General features: G+C 45.8%; 1 protein-coding gene across 8 annotated transcripts in view; it reads right to left on the bottom strand.

Annotated features, from left to right (window-relative positions):
* The window catches only part of GULP1 (GULP PTB domain containing engulfment adaptor 1), a 2424202-nt gene that overhangs the window by 784193 nt on the left and 1619122 nt on the right, over positions 1-20887 (bottom strand). For all 8 annotated transcript variants that reach the window (XM_075317776.1, XM_075317775.1, XM_075317777.1 and 5 more), the window contains one exon: positions 7471-7569. In XM_075317776.1, coding sequence (XP_075173891.1) covers positions 7471-7569 — 99 coding nt within the window. The remainder of the gene's footprint in view (positions 1-7470; positions 7570-20887) is intronic.

The following is a 20887-nucleotide window of genomic DNA, read 5'->3' on the forward strand; positions in this document are numbered from 1 at the left end:
AAAACAGACTGGTATAGGAGGAGAGAGGAACCTGCCCGCGAGGGCTCACAGTCTACAGGGAATGGGTTATAGTACAATAGGTGAGGACAGAGCTGGTTGCGCAGTGGTCTACTGGACTGAGGGCTATTGTAGGTTTGTTGGAAGCGGTGGGTCTTGAGGTTCCTCTTGAAGCTTTCCACGGTAGAGGAGAGTCTGATATGCTGAGGTAGAGTGTTCCAGAGTATGGGGGAGGCACGGGAGAAATCTTGTACGCGATTGTGGGAAGAGGAGATAAGAGAGGAGTAGAGAAGGAGATCTTGTGAGGATCTGAGGTTGCATGCAGGTAGGTACTGGGAGGCTAGGTCACAGATGTAACGAGGAGACAGGTTGTGCATGGCTTTGTATGTCATGGTTAATGTTTTGAACTGGAGTCGTTGGGTGATGGGAAGCCAGTGAAGGGATTGGCAGAGTGGTGAGGCTGGGGAGTAGCGAGGGGAGAGGTGGATTAAGCGGGCCGTAGAGTTGAGGATAGATTGGAGGGGTGCAAGAGTGTTGGAAGGGAGGCCAGAGAGCAGGAGGTTGCAGTAGTCGAGGCAGGAGATGATGAGGGCATGCACTAATGTTTTTGCTGATTCTTGGTTAAGGAAAGCACGGATCCGGGAGATATTTTTGAGTTGTAGTCTGCATGAGGTGAAGAGGGCTTTGATGTCTGGCTTGAAGGATAGAGCAGAGTCGAGGGTTACTCCAAGGCAATGAGCTTGTGAGACTGGGGAGAGTGAGCAACCATCAAGTTTGATGGAAAGGCTTGTTGGAGGAGATGAGTGAGGAGGAGGAAAGACAATAAACTCTGTTTTGTCCATGTTAAGTTTTAGGAATCGCGCAGAGAAGGATAAAATAGCAGACACGCATTGTGGTATTTTGGTTAGTAGAGAGGTAATGTCAGGTCCAGAGAGCTAGATCTGTGTGTCATCGGCATAGAGATGATACTGGAAGCCGTGGGACTCTATGAGCTGTCCCAGGCCAAAGGTGTAGATGGAGAACAGCAGGGGTCCAAGAACTGAGCCCTGGGGGACACCGACAGATAGGGGGCGAGATGAGGAGGTGGTGTGAGAGTGGGAAACGCTGAAAGTTCGGTCGGTTAGGTATGAGAAGATCCAAGATAGGGCCATGTCTGTGATGCCAAGAGATGAGAGGATGTGTAGTAGGAGGGAATTATCTACTGTGTCGAAGGCAGAGGACAGGTCCAGGAGGAGGAGGATAGAGAAGTGTCGCTTGGCTTTGGCGGTTAGTAGATCATAGGTGACTTTGGTTAGGGCAGTTTCAGTAGAGTGATGTGGTCGGAAGCCAGATTGCAGCTGGTCAAAGAGGGAGCAGGATGAGAGGTACGAGGACAGTTCAAGAAGTTCCAGTAGTTTTGAGGCCTAGGGGAGAAGGGATATGGGGCGATAATTTGACACAGAGGAAGGGTCAAGGGAGGGCTTTTTGAGGATGGGTATAATAGAGGCATGTTTAAAGCATGAAGGAAATACACCAGTTGTTAGTGATAGGTTGAAGAGATGGGTTAGGGCTGGGATGAGGACTGCGGTGATGTTGGGGATAAGGTGCGATGGGAGCAGGTCAAGTGCACAGGTGGTTAGATGTGATCTTGAGAGTAGAGTGGAAAGATAGTTTTCTGTCATGGTGGAGAAGCTGGATTTGTAGGAAGAGGGCTGAGTAGCTATGATGAGGGGCTGTGGTGATTGTGGGCCAAAGCTTGCTCTGATGTTGTCAATCTTCTGCTTGATGAAAGAGGCAAAGTCTTCAGCTGAGATGAGAGGAGAGGGAGGTAGTGCTGGAGGACGGAGGAGAGAATTGAAAGTGTTGAATAGCTGTTTAGGGTTGTGAGAGAGAGGATATGAGGGATGAGAAATAGCTTTTTTTTGCAGCAGTGAGTGTGGACTTGAAAGTGGTCAGGGACTCTTTATATGCAATGAAGTGCTCAGTGTAATGAGACCTCTTCCATCTGCGCTCAGCAATTCTGGAAGCCCGTCTTAGTTCTTTAGTCTGCCTCGTGTGCTAGGGTTGCCTGTTGATTGGTCGGGTTTTGGTGTGTGTGAGGGGGGCTGCTAATTCGAGAGCTGCAGAGATTGTAGTGTTGTATAAAGTTGCAGCAGCATCTGCATAGTGTAGAAATGCAATGTCTGTGAGAGGGAGAAGGGACTGAGAAAGTGCGTGTAAATCAAGGTGTTTGATATTTCTGCGAGGGTGTGAAAGTTTCTGGAGGGGGGGTTGCGTACTTGGAGAAGAGAGGGAAGAGAATGTGAGTAGGTTGTGGTCAGACGGGGGAGAGGTGAGTTAGAGATGTTAGATAGGGAACAGAGGCGAGTGAAGATGAGGTCCAGCGTGTGGCCATCTTTGTGAGTAGCTGCAGAAGACCATTGGGTGAAGCCGAAGGAGGAAGCGAGTGTTAAAAGTTTGGAGACAGATGAATGGAAAGTGTTAATGGGGATATTGAAATCACCCATGATGATGGTGGGGATGTCGGTGGAAAGGAAGTATAGTAGCAAGGTGGTGAAATAGTCAAAAAAGGCAGTGGCTGGCCCTGGAAGGTGGTAAATGACAGCCAGTTGAAGGTTGGAGGGGGCGTAGATGCGTACGGAGTGCACCTCAAAAGAGGGAAGAGTAACAGAGGGTGGTAGTGTAATTGGTGTAATGGAGCATTATTCTTAACTTGGCAGGTTAGTAACCTATCACAAGATAGGTTACAATCTGGTGATTGCTGGCATCCCCATCGCTAAGACCCCACCCCAAGCTATCTCTGTAAATCACATAGGTAATGACCACCACTCTATTTACGCAGGGAATTGGTGGGAGTCCCAGTGGTGGAGCCTCTTAGCTGCACATTTTCAACTATGTGGTGGATATGTGATAACTTTGTGGCATCTCCATCACTAGACCAGCACCCTAAGCTATTTCTGGAAATCCTATATTCTATGACCACCACTCTGTTTATACAGGGAATTGGTGGAAGTCTCAGTGATTTAGCCCCTAAACAGCACATTTTCACCTATGTGGTGGATATGTGATAACTTGGTGGTTGCTGGTGTCTCCATCACTAGACCACCACCCTAAGCTATCTCTTGAAAACCTGAGGCAATGACCACCTTTCTGTTTACACAGTGTGAGACTCATGTGGGATAAGTGGATGGGGGCACGTTTATCTCGCCCCAGTATCAGTCCTATGTGACCTCGCCTGGTCGGGATCACCTGGCTACCTATGGATTAATGGGAGCTGAAGGACGGATGTAAAAGGAGGCTGGAAAGTTGGGGGAGGGTCTCCTTCTGGGAACACAGAAAGCCTGTCTGTGTAGGAGACACTTGTGAGTGGGGGCAGTGCTCGATGTTTGTATGGTTTAGCTGGAAGGGAGTCTGTAGTTAGGATATCATCCTGTATAGTTAGCGCTGGACAGGCAAGGATTTATTTTGTTGGTGTTTTTTTGTTTCTGCTTCACTGCAATAAACCTGACCAAGCGTCAGTTAGACCTGGAATTCAGCTGTCTGCCTAATGTGAATACCGAACCTTCGTGCCCATTAAACCCAGCAAAGGCGGTCCCCGAGTGTGTTATCACAACAGGGAATTGGTGGGAGTCCCAGTAGTGGAACCCCTGAACAGCACATTTTCATTTATGATGTGGATAGGTGATAACTTGCCAAGTTGAGAAGCTCTGCCTCTTTCCTAAGACTTAGGCGGGCTATGCACACTACGACATCGCAGGTGCGATGTCGGTGGGGTCAAATTGAAAATGACGTACTTCCGACATTGCATGCGACATCGTAGTGTGTAAAGCCTAGATGATACGATTAACGAGCGCAAAAGCGTCGTAATCGCATCATCGGTGCAGCGTCGGCGTAATCCATGATTACGCTGATGCGACGGTCCGATGTTGTTCCTCGTTCCTGCGGCAGCACACTTCGCTGTGTGTGAAGCCGCAGGAGCGAGGAACATCTCCTACCGGCGTCACTGCGGCTTCCGTAGGATATGCGGAAGGAAGAAGGTGGGCGGGATGTTTACATCCCGCTCATCTCCGCCCCTCCACTCCTATTGGCTGCCTGCCGTGTGACATCGCAGTGACGCCATATGACCCGCCCCCTTAATAAGGAGGCGGGTCGCCGGCCAGAGCGACGGTCGCAGGACAGGTGAGTCCATGTGAAGCTGCCGTAGCGATAATGTTCGCAACGGCAGTTATCACAAGGATATCGCCGCTGCGACGGGGGCGGAGACTATCGCGCTCGGCATCGCAACATCGGCCTGCGATGTCGCAGCGTGCAAAGTGCCCCTTATGCTCTCATTCAATCTCTGGCCTAAAATAGAAAATGTCAGCTGGAATTCAGCCCTGTGTTCTGTGCTAGAATCCTCCAAGACTATTTGTTTCAGAAAGTTTTTGTTCACTTTTATCATCCATTTCTATGTTTAGCATTCCTTTAAACAACATGTCATTTTCTGATGATAGATTCCCTTTAAGCAGCACTGGAAAGTTTAGTACAGAAAATACCACTGTAATTAAGTTCTGATGTCTGAACTCCGTCCAAATAATGACTTACAAGTAAACAGTCCCCAGGGCGGACTTTATTATATCATTTTTGTCTTTATACTTTATTTAAGTTGGAATGTTTACAAGAGAGAATATAAAATGCGGCCAAAATGGTTGAATCCTGCACCATAGGACTCAAATGTCATTACATACAATCAAATGATGACGCACAATGATTTCATTCCTTTTTCCTTTTGTTGGGGGATAGCTTCCCCTGATGGGAAAACCTTTTAAGATTTACCCATTTGCTCACCCTTAACTTTTCCCCAGAAATTACCCGTTCTTGGCTAGACTACTACAAAATTGTTTTGTTTCAGAATCATGATGAAAGTTTATTTTTTATATTCATTCCTATACTATATATAGAAATGTCATGACACATTGGTCATTGAGTATGCTGCACACATTTTTCCAATGCTACCTCTTATCTGGAAAACAGTCACTCGCATATTTCCGCAGCGTGAAACAATTCTCAAATAGATTTGAAATGTAAAAATCACAACATATATTGTTTTTTAGGTTTAATACATTGGAGAATTCTGTTGCTTAGCATCAAATGAATTGGAATGAGCTGCAGTTTCCTCCACAGGCCGGGTGTCAGTATCACCCCGCTGCAGGGTGCAAATGAAGGGGCCACAGCACCAAGCATGGGTAGGTCCAGGCAGGCAAACCACAGCTGATCTGAAGGGGACGGCATATCTTAGCAATGGAAAAAAGGATCCTGTGTGATCTTAGCAATAAAAAAGGATCCCGTGTGACCTTACGAGCCCTTTTTTTCCCTACACTGAGGTTCATGTCCTGCTTGAGGACCACCCTGCCTTCTGTGCAGAATGTCATTCAACCTGGGACCACAGTATATAAAAACATAAACACAGAGAAACATTTTGACAATATAATGACAAATTACAGTCATATGAAAAAGTTTGGGTACCCCTATTAATGTTAACCTTTTTTCTTTGCATCAATTTGGGTTTTTGCAACAGCTATTTCAGTTTCATATATCTAATAACTGATGGACTCAGTAATATTTCTGGATTGAAATGAGATTTATTGTACTAACAGAAAATGTGCAATCTGCATTTAAATAAAATTTGACCGGTGCAAAAGTATGGGCACCTCAGCATAAAAGTGACATTAATATTTTGTAGATCCTCCTTTTGCAAAAATAACAGCCTCTAGTCGCTTCTTGTAGCTTTTAATGAGTTCCTGGATTCTGGATGAAGGTATATTTGACTATTCCTGTTTACAAAACAATTCCAGTTCAGTTAAGTTTGATGGTCGCCGAGCCTGGACAGCATGCTTCAAATCATCCCACAGATGTTCAATGATATTCAGGTCTGGGGACTGGGATGGCCATTCCAGAACATTGCAATTGTTCCCCTGCATGAATGCCTGAGTAGATTTGGAGCGGTGTTTTGGATCATTGTCTTGCTGAAATATCCATCCCCTGCGTAACTTCAACTTCATCACTGATTCTTGCACATTATTGTCAAGAATCTGCTGATACTGAGTTGAATCCCTACGACCCTCAACTTTAACAAGATTCCCAATGCCGGCATTGGCCACAAAGCCCCAAAGCATGATGAAACCTCCACCAAATTTTACTGTGGGTAGCAAGTGCTTTTCTTGGAATGCCGTGTTTTTTTGCTTCCATGCATAATGCCTTTTTGTATGACCAAACAACTCAATCTTTGTTTCATCAGTCCATAGGGCCTTCTTCCAAAATGTAACTGGCTTGTCCAAATGTGCTTTTGCATACCTCAGGCGACTCTGTTTGTGGCGTGCTTGCAGAAACGGCTTCTTTCACATCACTCTCCCATACAGCTTCTCCTTGTGCAAAGTGCGCTGTATTGTTGACCGATGCACATTGACACCATCTACAGCAAGATGAAGATGCAGGTCTTTGGAGGTGGTCTGTTTATTGTCCTTGACTGTTCTCACCATTCTTCTTCTCTGCATTTCTGATATTTTTCTTGGCCTGCCACTTCTGGGCTTAACAAGAACTGTACCTGTGTTCTTCCATTTCCTTACTATGTTCCTCACAGTGGAAAATGACAGTTTAAATCTCTGAGACAACTTTTTGTATCCTTCCCCTGAACAACTATGTTGAATAATCTTTGTTTTGAAATAATTTGAGAGTTGTTTTGAGGAGCTCATGATGCCACTCTTCATAGAAGAACAACTTGCAAGTGGCCACCTTAAATACCTTTTCTCATGATTGGATACACCTGCCTATGAAGTTCAAAGCTCAATGAGGTTACAAAACCAATTTAGTGCTTTAGTAAGCCAGTAAAAAGTAGTTAGGAGTGTTCAAATCAAGAAATTGATAAGGGTGCCCATACTTTTGCACCGGTCAAATTTTGTTTAAATGTGGATTGCACATTTTCTGTTAGTACAATAAACCTCATTTCAATCCAGAAATATTACTGAGTCCATCAGTTATTAGATATATGAAACTGAAATAGCTGTTTCAAAAACCCAAATTGTTATAAAGAAAAAAGTTTATAAAAGCTAGAAAAGAGAAGCGCTGATAGGGTTTTACCAGATTAAACACACGGTTAGCATATGGTAAATGCACTCACCGATTGAGGTTGTGAGAGGTCACAACCACCACAGATAGCATGAGATAATGGCGGCTGCTGCGGCCCCACGTGTTTCAGACTTCAAAGTGGAGAGGGAGAAGGGGTTAAACCCGCGCAATCCGCCAGTAATGCAGAAGGAGATGTTGATAAATTAAACAATCTTTTCTGACCCATGGAATAAAAGATTTTTTAATTTATAAACATCTCCTTCTGCATTACTGGCGGATTGCGTGGGTTTAACCCCTTCTCCCTCTCCACTTTAAAGAAAAAAGGTTAACATTAATAGGGGTGCCCAAACTTTTTCATATGACTGTATATGATTTTTACAATGTGCCTACCTTTGTTTTTGGCTCAAGAATTTTCACACCATATATCGATATTTGAAGTTCAACCCTTGGAGTTTTTTGACCTTCAGATTTCTTAATATGTCTTGCAAACTTTTAAAAAAGAACAATATATTAGTTTCACCTAATTTTAAATTAATAAACTTACTAAATTAGTTAACTATATGTAGCATGAATTACACACTATTGTTAGTAGAAAATAATGTAGGAAAGTAGGAAATAATGATAGAATTAATGTTATATACAGTGCATACAGTACATATTAAAAGCAGAGTTTTAGCACCACCTACGGGTCCATTTTTATATAACTGCTAAAAGAAGAAAATTATTCAGTGCCGTCAAACTTTATTACCAAACATTTCTACAATACTGTAATATGCTATTATGTTTGTAGGCAGAGCAGCAATCACACCCCTTACTTACAGGCAGTTATGCTTTCCCCCATCCTCCCTAATTGGTGCCTTTCACCATTTGCCCCCATGCATTTCTCACCCTACTCACAGATGTTGATGGTGCCTACCAGGACCACTTGTCAGAAAGTAGATTCCCTGCCATAGAGGAATGAGTAAAGCCTGTAAGCGTTATGGGTTCCTGGAAATTTTTAATCATGGGAGGGGGTCAAATGATGCTGAAAATGGTGTTAATAAAAAGTAGTGTTCAGATGTGTGTTAATGGGGTGTGTGAGACATTTTTAAAGAGGTTATGTGTTGTCTCTTATATGATTTAGGGTTAGATTTAGGGGAGACTTGTTGGGAGCCATCAATGTGGGATCTGAAAATCCCTTGCAGACAGGGCTCGATTCAAAGAAATATCCCCCCTCATGTGCAGTGAGGGGAGGAACTGCAGAGCGGAGCGGAGCTGAACGTCTCCACACAGCAGAAATGGCAGCAACATGTCAGGTGATTTGAGGAAGAAGACATATTGCTGTGAAGTTCAATATCTCAGTAGGCAGAGCAGTATACTACATTCTTTTGTGGCTAAAAAGAAAGCTGGGCTACCAGCAGGCCAACTGTAAACAGAACAGTGCAGCAACGGAACTTATGAAAGGTTCTGTGTATGCAGCGTTGGTACTAGAGTTGAGCGCGGTTCGTGGTTCGTGGTTCTCCAGTTCGCGGCTCGAGTGATTTTGGGGCATGTTCTAGATCGAACTAGAACTCGAGCTTTTTTCAAAAGCTCGATAGTTCTAGAAACGTTCGAGAACGGTTCTAGCAGCCAAAAAACAGCTAAATCCTAGCTTGGTTTCTGCTGTAATAGTGTAAGTCACTCTGTGAATCAAACTATTATCACATTTCAGTGTATAGTGTGCGTGAACAGCGCCTTCAGATCACTGCTGTTTCTATAATGGCGATCGCCATTTTTTTTTTTTTTTTCTTGTCTTCCTTCCCTAAGCGCGCGCGTCTTGTGGGGCGGGCCAGCATGTCAACCAATCACAGACACACACACACACCTAAGTGGACTTTGAGCCAGAGAAGCAACGGCATGTGTGATAGGATCTGCATGTCACATGTCCCTGCATTATAAAACCGGACATTTTCTTCACGAACGCCATTATCTGCCTTCTGCGTCTTTGGTGTCAGACATCAGTGTCGCAGCTCCGTCCTCCTGAGTCCTATAGCCGATACAGCTGTATGCGCTGCATACACAGCGTTAGACAGCTTAGGGAGAGCACATTCTAGCAGTCCTTTTAAGGGCTCAAAGCGGCAGGGTCAGAGAGCCATAAGTGACAGGTCCTGCAAACAGCAACAGCGTCTGTGTAGCCCAGGTCAGGGATTTCCTCCCTGCATTTCACCATTAGGAGGGAATAGAAAGGCAGGCTTCCATTCCTCTACCCAGAGCACCACAATCCTGCCACTGTACCCTATTGTCCTCTGCACACTCCAACTCATTCTAAGTAAGCCATTATACTAGCAAACATTCAGTGTACCTAGTGGCATCCTATACGTGGCTATTGGACTTTGCTATAGTCCCACTAGTGCCAAGACATTTGCAGAGCGCATCTGCCTGCGTTGCACACTCCAACGAATTATAACTAAGCCATTATACTAGCACACACTCAGTGTACCTAGTGGCATCCTATACGTGGCTATTGGACTTTGCTATAGTCCCACTAGTGCAAAGACATTTGCAGAGCACGTCTGCCTGCATTGCACACTACAACTTTTTTAAACTAAGCAATTTTACTAGCAAACACTCAGTGTACCTAGTGGCATCCTATACGTGGCTATTGCACTTTGCTATAGTCCCACTAGTGCCAAGACATTTGCAGAGCGCATCTGCCTGCGTTGCACACTCCAACTAATTATAACTAAGCCATTATACTTGCACACACTAAGTGTTTTTTAGTGGCATCCTATACGTGGCTATTGGACTTTGCTATAGTCCTACTAGTGCCAAGACATTTGCAGAGCGCATCTGCCTGCTTTGCACACTCCAACTAATTATAACTAAGCCATTATACTAGCACACACTCAGTGAACCTAGTGGCATCCTATACGTGGATATTGGACTTTGCTATAGTCCCACTAGTGCCAAGACATTTGCAGCACGTCTGCCTGCGTTGCACACTCCAACTAATTATAACTAAGCCATTATACTAGCACACACTCAGTGTACCTAGTGGCATCCTATACGTGGCTATTGGACTTTGCTATAGTCCCACTAGTGCCAAGACATTTGCAGCACGTCTGCCTGCGTTGCACACTCCAACTAATTATAACTAAGCCATTATACTAGCACACACTCAGTGTACCTAGTGGCATCCTATACGTGGCTATTGGACTTTGCTATAGTCCCACTAGTGCCAAGACATTTGCAGCACGTCTGCCTGCGTTGCACACTCCAACTAATTATAACTAAGCCATTATACTAGCACACACTCAGTGTACCTAGTGGCATCCTATACGTGGCTATTGGACTTTGCTATAGTCCCACTAGTGCCAAGACATTTGCAGCACGTCTGCCTGCGTTGCACACTCCAACTAATTATAACTAAGCCATTATACTAGCACACACTCAGTGTACCTAGTGGCATCCTATACGTGGCTATTGGACTTTGCTATAGTCCCACTAGTGCAAAGACATTTGCAGAGCACGTCTGCCTGCATTGCACACTACAACTTTTTTAAACTAAGCAATTTTACTAGCAAACACTCAGTGTACCTAGTGGCATCCTATACGTGGCTATTGGACTTTGCTATAGTCCCACTAGTGCCAAGACATTTGCAGAGCGCATCTGCCTGCGTTGCACACTCCAACGAATTATAACTAAGCCATTATACTAGCACACACTCAGTGTACCTAGTGGCATCCTATACGTGGCTATTGGACTTTGCTATAGTCCCACTAGTGCAAAGACATTTGCAGAGCACGTCTGCCTGCATTGCACACTACAACTTTTTTAAACTAAGCAATTTTACTAGCAAACACTCAGTGTACCTAGTGGCATCCTATACGTGGCTATTGCACTTTGCTATAGTCCCACTAGTGCCAAGACATTTGCAGAGCGCATCTGCCTGCGTTGCACACTCCAACTAATTATAACTAAGCCATTATACTTGCACACACTAAGTGTTTTTTAGTGGCATCCTATACGTGGCTATTGGACTTTGCTATAGTCCTACTAGTGCCAAGACATTTGCAGAGCGCATCTGCCTGCTTTGCACACTCCAACTAATTATAACTAAGCCATTATACTAGCACACACTCAGTGAACCTAGTGGCATCCTATACGTGGATATTGGACTTTGCTATAGTCCCACTAGTGCCAAGACATTTGCAGCACGTCTGCCTGCGTTGCACACTCCAACTAATTATAACTAAGCCATTATACTAGCACACACTCAGTGTACCTAGTGGCATCCTATACGTGGCTATTGGACTTTGCTATAGTCCCACTAGTGCCAAGACATTTGCAGCACGTCTGCCTGCGTTGCACACTCCAACTAATTATAACTAAGCCATTATACTAGCACACACTCAGTGTACCTAGTGGCATCCTATACGTGGCTATTGGACTTTGCTATAGTCCCACTAGTGCCAAGACATTTGCAGCACGTCTGCCTGCGTTGCACACTCCAACTAATTATAACTAAGCCATTATACTAGCACACACTCAGTGTACCTAGTGGCATCCTATACGTGGCTATTGGACTTTGCTATAGTCCCACTAGTGCCAAGACATTTGCAGCACGTCTGCCTGCGTTGCACACTCCAACTAATTATAACTAAGCCATTATACTAGCACACACTCAGTGTACCTAGTGGCATCCTATACGTGGCTATTGGACTTTGCTATAGTCCCACTAGTGCCAAGACATTTGCAGCACGTCTGCCTGCGTTGCACACTCCAACTAATTATAACTAAGCCATTATACTAGCACACACTCAGTGTACCTAGTGGCATCCTATACGTGGCTATTGGACTTTGCTATAGTCCCACTAGTGCCAAGACATTTGCAGCACGTCTGCCTGCGTTGCACACTCCAACTAATTATAACTAAGCCATTATACTAGCACACACTCAGTGTACCTAGTGGCATCCTATACGTGGCTATTGGACTTTGCTATAGTCCCACTAGTGCCAAGACATTTGCAGCACGTCTGCCTGCGTTGCACACTCCAACTAATTATAACTAAGCCATTATACTAGCACACACTTAGTGTACCTAGTGGCATCCTATACGTGGCTATTGGACTTTGCTATAGTCCCACTAGTGCCAAGACATTTGCAGCACGTCTGCCTGCGTTGCACACTCCAACTAATTATAACTAAGCCATTATACTAGCACACACTCAGTGTACCTAGTGGCATCCTATACGTGGCTATTGGACTTTGCTATAGTCCCACTAGTGCCAAGACATTTGCAGCACGTCTGCCTGCGTTGCACACTCCAACTAATTATAACTAAGCCATTATACTAGCACACACTCAGTGTACCTAGTGGCATCCTATACGTGGCTATTGGACTTTGCTATAGTCCCACTAGTGCCAAGACATTTGCAGCACGTCTGCCTGCGTTGCACACTCCAACTAATTATAACTAAGCCATTATACTAGCACACACTCAGTGTACCTAGTGGCATCCTATACGTGGCTATTGGACTTTGCTATAGTCCCACTAGTGCCAAGACATTTGCAGCACGTCTGCCTGCGTTGCACACTCCAACTAATTATAACTAAGCCATTATACTAGCACACACTCAGTGTACCTAGTGGCATCCTATACGTGGCTATTGGACTTTGCTATAGTCCCACTAGTGCAAAGACATTTGCAGAGCACGTCTGCCTGCATTGCACACTACAACTTTTTTAAACTAAGCAATTTTACTAGCAAACACTCAGTGTACCTAGTGGCATCCTATACGTGGCTATTGGACTTTGCTATAGTCCCACTAGTGCCAAGACATTTGCAGAGCGCATCTGCCTGCGTTGCACACTCCAACGAATTATAACTAAGCCATTATACTAGCACACACTCAGTGTACCTAGTGGCATCCTATACGTGGCTATTGGACTTTGCTATAGTCCCACTAGTGCAAAGACATTTGCAGAGCACGTCTGCCTGCATTGCACACTACAACTTTTTTAAACTAAGCAATTTTACTAGCAAACACTCAGTGTACCTAGTGGCATCCTATACGTGGCTATTGCACTTTGCTATAGTCCCACTAGTGCCAAGACATTTGCAGAGCGCATCTGCCTGCGTTGCACACTCCAACTAATTATAACTAAGCCATTATACTTGCACACACTAAGTGTTTTTTAGTGGCATCCTATACGTGGCTATTGGACTTTGCTATAGTCCTACTAGTGCCAAGACATTTGCAGAGCGCATCTGCCTGCTTTGCACACTCCAACTAATTATAACTAAGCCATTATACTAGCACACACTCAGTGAACCTAGTGGCATCCTATACGTGGATATTGGACTTTGCTATAGTCCCACTAGTGCCAAGACATTTGCAGCACGTCTGCCTGCGTTGCACACTCCAACTAATTATAACTAAGCCATTATACTAGCACACGCTCAGTGTACCTAGTGGCATCCTATACGTGGCTATTGGACTTTGCTATAGTCCCACTAGTGCCAAGACATTTGCAGCACGTCTGCCTGCGTTGCACACTCCAACTAATTATAACTAAGCCATAATACTAGCACACACTCAGTGTACCTAGTGGCATCCTATACGTGGCTATTGGACTTTGCTATAGTCCCACTAGTGCCAAGACATTTGCAGCACGTCTGCCTGCGTTGCACACTCCAACTAATTATAACTAAGCCATTATACTAGCACACACTCAGTGTACCTAGTGGCATCCTATACGTGGCTATTGGACTTTGCTATAGTCCCACTAGTGCCAAGACATTTGCAGCACGTCTGCCTGCGTTGCACACTCCAACTAATTATAACTAAGCCATTATACTAGCACACACTCAGTGTACCTAGTGGCATCCTATACGTGGCTATTGGACTTTGCTATAGTCCCACTAGTGCCAAGACATTTGCAGCACGTCTGCCTGCGTTGCACACTCCAACTAATTATAACTAAGCCATTATACTAGCACACACTCAGTGTACCTAGTGGCATCCTATACGTGGCTATTGGACTTTGCTATAGTCCCACTAGTGCCAAGACATTTGCAGCACGTCTGCCTGCGTTGCACACTCCAACTAATTATAACTAAGCCATTATACTAGCACACACTCAGTGTACCTAGTGGCATCCTATACGTGGCTATTGGACTTTGCTATAGTCCCACTAGTGCCAAGACATTTGCAGCACGTCTGCCTGCGTTGCACACTCCAACTAATTATAACTAAGCCATTATACTAGCACACACTTAGTGTACCTAGTGGCATCCTATACGTGGCTATTGGACTTTGCTATAGTCCCACTAGTGCCAAGACATTTGCAGCACGTCTGCCTGCGTTGCACACTCCAACTAATTATAACTAAGCCATTATACTAGCACACACTCAGTGTACCTAGTGGCATCCTATACGTGGCTATTGGACTTTGCTATAGTCCCACTAGTGCCAAGACATTTGCAGCACGTCTGCCTGCGTTGCACACTCCAACTAATTATAACTAAGCCATTATACTAGCACACACTCAGTGTACCTAGTGGCATCCTATACGTGGCTATTGGACTTTGCTATAGTCCCACTAGTGCCAAGACATTTGCAGCACGTCTGCCTGCGTTGCACACTCCAACTAATTATAACTAAGCCATTATACTAGCACACACTCAGTGTACCTAGTGGCATCCTATACGTGGCTATTGGACTTTGCTATAGTCCCACTAGTGCCAAGACATTTGCAGCACGTCTGCCTGCGTTGCACACTCCAACTAATTATAACTAAGCCATTATACTAGCACACACTCAGTGTACCTAGTGGCATCCTATACGTGGCTATTGGACTTTGCTATAGTCCCACTAGTGCCAAGACATTTGCAGCACGTCTGCCTGCGTTGCACACTCCAACTAATTATAACTAAGCCATTATACTAGCACACACTCAGTGTACCTAGTGGCATCCTATACGTGGCTATTGGACTTTGCTATAGTCCCACTAGTGGCAAGACATTTGCAGCACGTCTGCCTGCGTTGCACACTCCAACTAATTATAACTAAGCCATTATACTAGCACACACTCAGTGTACCTAGTGGCATCCTATACGTGGCTATTGGACTTTGCTATAGTCCCACTAGTGCCAAGACATTTGCAGCACGTCTGCCTGCGTTGCACACTCCAACTAATTATAACTAAGCCATTATACTAGCACACACTCAGTGTACCTAGTGGCATCCTATACGTGGCTATTGGACTTTGCTATAGTCCCACTAGTGCCAAGACATTTGCAGCACGTCTGCCTGCGTTGCACACTCCAACTAATTATAACTAAGCCATTATACTAGCACACACTCAGTGTACCTAGTGGCATCCTATACGTGGCTATTGGACTTTGCTATAGTCCCACTAGTGCCAAGACATTTGCAGCACGTCTGCCTGCGTTGCACACTCCAACTAATTATAACTAAGCCATTATACTAGCACACACTCAGTGTACCTAGTGGCATCCTATACGTGGCTATTGGACTTTGCTATAGTCCCACTAGTGCCAAGACATTTGCAGCACGTCTGCCTGCGTTGCACACTCCAACTAATTATAACTAAGCCATTATACTAGCACACACTCAGTGTACCTAGTGGCATCCTATACGTGGCTATTGGACTTTGCTATAGTCCCACTAGTGCCAAGACATTTGCAGCACGTCTGCCTGCGTTGCACACTCCAACTAATTATAACTAAGCCATTATACTAGCACACACTCAGTGTACCTAGTGGCATCCTATACGTGGCTATTGGACTTTGCTATAGTCCCACTAGTGCCAAGACATTTGCAGCACGTCTGCCTGCGTTGCACACTCCAACTAATTATAACTAAGCCATTATACTAGCACACACTCAGTGTACCTAGTGGCATCCTATACGTGGCTATTGGACTTTGCTATAGTCCCACTAGTGCCAAGACATTTGCAGCACGTCTGCCTGCGTTGCACACTCCAACTAATTATAACTAAGCCATTATACTAGCACACACTCAGTGTACCTAGTGGCATCCTATACGTGGCTATTGGACTTTGCTATAGTCCCACTAGTGCCAAGACATTTGCAGCACGTCTGCCTGCGTTGCACACTCCAACTAATTATAACTAAGCCATTATACTAGCACACACTCAGTGTACCTAGTGGCATCCTATACGTGGCTATTGGACTTTGCTATAGTCCCACTAGTGCCAAGACATTTGCAGCACGTCTGCCTGCGTTGCACACTCCAACTAATTATAACTAAGCCATTATACTAGCACACACTCAGTGTACCTAGTGGCATCCTATACGTGGCTATTGGACTTTGCTATAGTCCCACTAGTGCCAAGACATTTGCAGCACGTCTGCCTGCGTTGCACACTCCAACTAATTATAACTAAGCCATTATACTAGCACACACTCAGTGTACCTAGTGGCATCCTATACGTGGCTATTGGACTTTGCTATAGTCCCACTAGTGCCAAGACATTTGCAGCACGTCTGCCTGCGTTGCACACTCCAACTAATTATAACTAAGCCATTATACTAGCACACACTCAGTGTACCTAGTGGCATCCTATACGTGGCTATTGGACTTTGCTATAGTCCCACTAGTGCCAAGACATTTGCAGCACGTCTGCCTGCGTTGCACACTCCAACTAATTATAACTAAGCCATTATACTAGCACACACTCAGTGTACCTAGTGGCATCCTATACGTGGCTATTGGACTTTGCTATAGTCCTACTAGTGCCAAGACATTTGCAGAGCGCATCTGCCTGCGTTGCACACTCCAACTAATTATAACTAAGCCATTATACTAGCACACACTCAGTGAACCTAGTGGCATCCTATACGTGGCTATTGGACTTTGCTATAGTCCCACTAGTGCCAAGACATTTGCAGCACGTCTGCCTGCGTTGCACACTCCAACGAATTATAACTAAGTTACATTGTCAGGGATATTTATTCTTTATTATTCTGCTGTTAATAAAGCTAGACCACCACTGCAATCTTCACCACCTCTCAATTTTTACTACCACATTTTCAGTCCACAATCTTGTCGCAATCAACATGAGTGGCAAAATGACAGATGCTGGTGGAAAGGGGAAGAGGCGTGGTGGAAAAGGCAAAAAAGGTTTTGTCAGTGGGGAAGGTGCCAAAGCTCCATTATCATCTGCTGAAGATAGACCATCTACTAGCAAAAGTAAGATGTCTACTACTTATTGTGGACAATCCGATGTGCTCCCTTTTTTACGGACACGAACAAGAGGAACAAAGGTAGATGATGGGCAAAAAAGGAAAATGCTTGAATGGATCTCAAGTGGTCCAACAAGTGCCCTCTCAGCCACTTCAAGTACCGCATCCAAAAAACACCATTCCTCTGAGTTGTCATCCCAATCACACTTGATTTCTCCCAGCTCTGAAGTCTCCATCAGCCCTGCACAGTATGGTGGAACTGAGATGGCTGAGTCTGCAGAGCTGTTCAGTCACACTATAGCCTGGGAATCAGAGGTCTGCTCCCAAGCTACAGTGAGTACAGAACAGGAAATGGTCTGCAGTGATGCCCAGAACCTTTGTGACTCAGATTCAGGCCGTGAGGACCAAGTTTCTGAGCATAATGTTGACCCTTTGTCACAAACTGTAACACCTGTGGTTATAGACAATGAGGAACATACTGATGAAGATGAGACGCAGATACCCGATTGGGATGACAACTTAAATATTCGGTCAGGGCAAGAAGAGGCTCGGTCTGAGGGGGAGGGGAGTGCGAACACAACAATTGATGATGACGTTCTAGATCCCACCTACTGTCAACCCCCAGTCAGGCACTCGAGGAGGTCAACAGAGGCGGTGGAGGAGGATGCAACCGACGACGAAGTTACCTTGCGCCTTCCTGGACAGAGTCGGAGCACTGGTAGCACGTCTACAACTGCATCCTCAGCCACCACTCTGCCTATGAGCATTATTCGGGGTGGATCAACAGGTCGCATGGCCTCTAAGCCTTGCCTAGCCTGGGCCTTTTTTCACATCGAAAAAGATCGCCCAACTCATGTGATATGTAACATTTGTCATGATTCTGTTAGTAGAGGTCAAAACCTCAGCAGTTTGACAACTTCTTCCATGAATCGTCACATGAATAAATATCATAAGTCCCGGTGGGAAGCTCACCGTGCTGCAATGCCGGCTAGCGGAGCGAACCATCCACCGCCCGCCCCTTCCAGTGCATCCGCGCGCTCTTCATCTTCTAGGACTGTGGGGACAGCTGTCACACCTGTTTTTCCACGCAAAACTTCCACCACTGTAACCGCAACAGGCAGTTTGCTTGTAAGATCGTCAGTTGGTTTGGAAGGGGAAACAAGTGAGTGTGTACAGCTCTCTCAGACATCGATAGCACCAACGTTGGATGAAGGCAACATCATGTCTCCGCCTGCACTTTCCTCACAAACCTGCATTTTTCCAGGGACACCCTACTCAACACCGTCTACACACAGCAGCCAGATCTCTGTCCCTCAGATGTGGTCAAATAAAAGGCCACTTCCTCCGACCCATGACAAAGCTAAGAGGTTGACTCTATCCCTCTGTAAGCTGTTGGCTACCGAAATGCTGCCTTTCCGCCTAGTGGACACACAGGATTTTAGAGACCTTATGTCTGTCGCTGTGCCCCAGTACCAGATGCCTAGTCGCCACTACTTCTCTAAGAAAGGTGTGCCCGCGCTACACCAGCATGTCGCACACAACATCACCGCTTCCTTGAGAAACTCTGTGTGTGAACGGGTGCATTTCACCACCGACACTTGGACCAGTAAGCATGGACAGGGACGTTACATGTCGCTGACTGGGCACTGGGTAACTATGGTGATAGATGGTGAAGGGTCTGCTGCACAAGTCTTGCCGTCCCCACGACTTGTGTGTCAATCCTCTGTCTGTCCAAGTTCCGCCACAGCTTCTGCATCCTCCACCTCATCTGGGTCCTCCACCTCCGCCCCAAGCCTGCCTGGTCAGGCCACCAGCGTTCTCACTGCGCAGAAGGAATCACGCACGCCTCATTACTATGCTGGCAGCCGAGTGCAACGGCATCAGGCGGTCTTTAGCTTGACATGTCTTGGTAATAAGAGTCACACAGCTGAGGAGTTGTGGTCAGCTCTGCGGTCCGATTTTAATAAATGGTTGTCTCCACTCAACCTGCAGCCTGGTAAGGCCGTGTGCGACAATGCTGCAAACCTGGGTGCGGCCCTTCGCCTGGGCAAGGTGACACACGTACCTTGTATGGCTCACGTGTTGAACCTTGTCGTGCAGCAATTTTTAACACACTATCCCGGCCTAGATGGCCTTCTGAACAGGGCACGAAAACTGTCTGCTCACTTCCGGCGTTCAAGCGCCGCAGCTGAGCGACTTGCATCGCTACAGAAGTCTTTCGGCCTGCCGGTTCATCGCCTGAAATGCGATGTGGCGACACGCTGGAATTCAACTCTCCACATGTTACAGCGACTGTGGCAGCACCGCAGAGCCCTGGTGCAATACGTCATGACGTATAGCCTGGGCCAACGAGATGCAGAGGTGGGGCAGATCACCCTGATGGAGTGGTCTCAGATCAAGGACCTATGCACCCTTCTGCACAGTTTCGACATGGCGACGAATATGTTTAGCTCTGACAATGCCATTATCAGCATGACGATTCCAATCATTTACATGCTGGAGCACACGCTAAACACTATTCGGAGTCAGGGGGTGGGACAACATGAAGGGGAGGAACTACAGGAGGATTCATATGTGCAAGGGACAACAACATCACCAAGGTCCAGACGTTCATCATCACCAACGCAGCAGGCATGGGACCATGGGGAACAGGGATCGACAAGGGCGCATAGTAGCAGGCGAAATGTTGAGCAAGGTGCAGGAGAACATGAAGAAATGGAGGACGAACTGTCCATGGACATGGAAGACTCAGCGGATGAGGGAGACCTTGGTCAAATTTCAGTTGAAAGAGGTTGGGGGGAGATGTCAGAGGAAGAAAGAACGGGTAGCACCTCTATGCCACAAACACAGCGTGGACTTGGTCCGCATGGCTGCGCAAGACACATGAGTGCCTTTTTGTTGCACTACCTCCAACATGACAGTCGTATTGTCAAAATTAGAAGTGATGATGACTACTGGATTGCCACACTATTAGATCCCCGGTACAAGTCCAAATTTTGTGACATAATTCCAGCCATAGAAAGGGACGCACGTATGCAGGAGTATCAGCAGAAGCTGTTACTCGATCTTAGCTCGGCTTTTCCACCAAACAACCGTGCAGGTGCAGGGAGGGAATCTCCCAGTTGTAACTTGACAAACATGGGACGGTCTCGTCATCTTCACCAGTCTACCCGTACCAGTAGGACCGTATCTGGTGCCGGTAACAGCAATTTTATGGAATCTTTTCATAATTTTTTTAGACCCTCTTTTGCAAGGCCACCAGAGACAACAAGTCTGACACATACTCAACGGCTGGAGAGGATGATACAGGAGTATCTCCAAATGAACATCGATGCCATGACTGTGCAACTGGAGCCTTGCTCCTTTTGGGCTTCAAACATAGAAAAATGGCCAGAGCTCTCCAGTTACGCCTTGGAGATTTTGTCGTGTCCAGCTGCCAGCGTTGTCTCTGAACGTGTATTCAGTGCTGCTGGGTGTGTGCTGACAGATAAGCGCACGCGTCTGTCCAGTGACAATGTGGACAGACTGACGTTCATCAAAATGAACAAGTCATGGATCCAGAAGGAATTTACTACCCCTGTGTCATCCTGGGGAGAGTAAATGCTTGTGGATTT

This window comes from Anomaloglossus baeobatrachus, chromosome 7 (genome assembly GCF_048569485.1).
Source record: "Anomaloglossus baeobatrachus isolate aAnoBae1 chromosome 7, aAnoBae1.hap1, whole genome shotgun sequence".
Lineage (NCBI taxonomy): Eukaryota > Metazoa > Chordata > Amphibia > Anura > Aromobatidae > Anomaloglossus > Anomaloglossus baeobatrachus.